At 33.6% G+C, this 1,289-nt stretch overlaps 1 protein-coding gene across 1 annotated transcript in view; it reads left to right on the plus strand.

Moving 5' to 3' along the window:
* Window positions 1–967, plus strand: part of LOC107579804 (ovarian aromatase-like) — a gene marked incomplete at its 3' end in the record, with an annotated part of 1,965 nt that extends 998 nt beyond the window's left edge. Inside the window, exons 2-3 of the mRNA XM_016265600.1 lie at window positions 418–572; window positions 791–967. Coding sequence (XP_016121086.1) covers window positions 418–572; window positions 791–967 — 332 coding nt within the window. The remainder of the gene's footprint in view (window positions 1–417; window positions 573–790) is intronic.
* Window positions 968–1,289: the final 322 nt, after the last annotated feature.

Genomic DNA, 1,289 nt, shown 5'->3' on the forward strand with positions numbered 1-1,289 from the left:
ATGGTAAACTAAAGTAAATTTCAATGTCAGTTCTAGTGGAACTTGAATGTCATTAAATATATTTATTATTACATATTTGTAATGGTGAAATTCTGTACTTGTTAAATATATTAACTTTAATTGTTATTATTACAAATAACACACTACAGTTAAAACTGCAATCATGTTCTTTGCATATTCTTTAATATGGTAGTCAATATAATGATTTAAAATGTGCTATAATATGTGAAATATGTGAGTGTGTGTGTGTATGTACTTATGTGTGTTAAGAAAGTCATGAAAGTGTACTCTTCAGTTACACTTATGTGGGTTTGTATTTCATTATTATGTGGCATTATTATTGAATTATTATTATACATATATTATTGAACTCAAATGTGGCATGAATTTCTCATTCTAACGCTGTGTGTGTCACAGGTCATCTGCTGTGCATCATGTGTTGAGGAGATCTCTGTACACCTCACGCTTTGGGAGCAAACTGGGTCTGCAGTGTATTGGGATGCATGAACAAGGCATCATATTCAACTCAAATGTGGAACTCTGGAAGAAAGTCCGCACCTTTTATGCAAAAGGTGGGCATGCTTTCAGTAATACGCAAGTTACAATATATTAACCGTGAAGAGGCTGATATAAATTGCATGACCACTTTTGATATCTCAGTGTCACAAATAACATTTTAATTTATTTACGTCATTTTATTTCAGGGGATTTTATCCATTTTTTTGAAATAGCAAAATGTAGCCGTAAGAGGTACTAAGCATATTTGTGTGTGTTTGTGTGTGTGTGTTAGCTCTAACAGGTCCAGGGCTTCAGAGAACTTTGGAGATTTGCACCACTTCCACAAACACACACCTGGATGATCTCTCTCACCTGACAGATGCTCAGGGACAGGTGGACATCCTTAACTTACTGCGGTGCATTGTAGTGGACATTTCCAACAGACTGTTTCTAGGAGTCCCTCTCAAAGGTCAGTCCTAAGAAACACTCAGACTAACATACAGTACATCATATTAAAAGTGCATACAGACACTTAAAATCACATTTAATAATCTGTTTAATGTTTTGCTATCTAAAGCAAATTATCTAATAAATGTTATCTAATAAATCTTACCAATTCTAAACAATTGAACAGTAGTATATTTTTGTATGCTCTGTATAGTGGCATTATGCAATTTTTAATAATGTGCTTAAAGGGATAGTTCACCCAAAAATGAAAATTCTGTCGTTTATTACTCACCCTCATGTTGTTCCAAAACCGTAAGACCTTCATTCATTTTTGGAACACAAAT

This window comes from Sinocyclocheilus grahami, unplaced genomic scaffold (genome assembly GCF_001515645.1).
Source record: "Sinocyclocheilus grahami isolate Dianchi unplaced genomic scaffold, SAMN03320097.WGS_v1.1 scaffold20366.1, whole genome shotgun sequence".
In the NCBI taxonomy this organism is placed as follows: domain Eukaryota; kingdom Metazoa; phylum Chordata; class Actinopteri; order Cypriniformes; family Cyprinidae; genus Sinocyclocheilus; species Sinocyclocheilus grahami.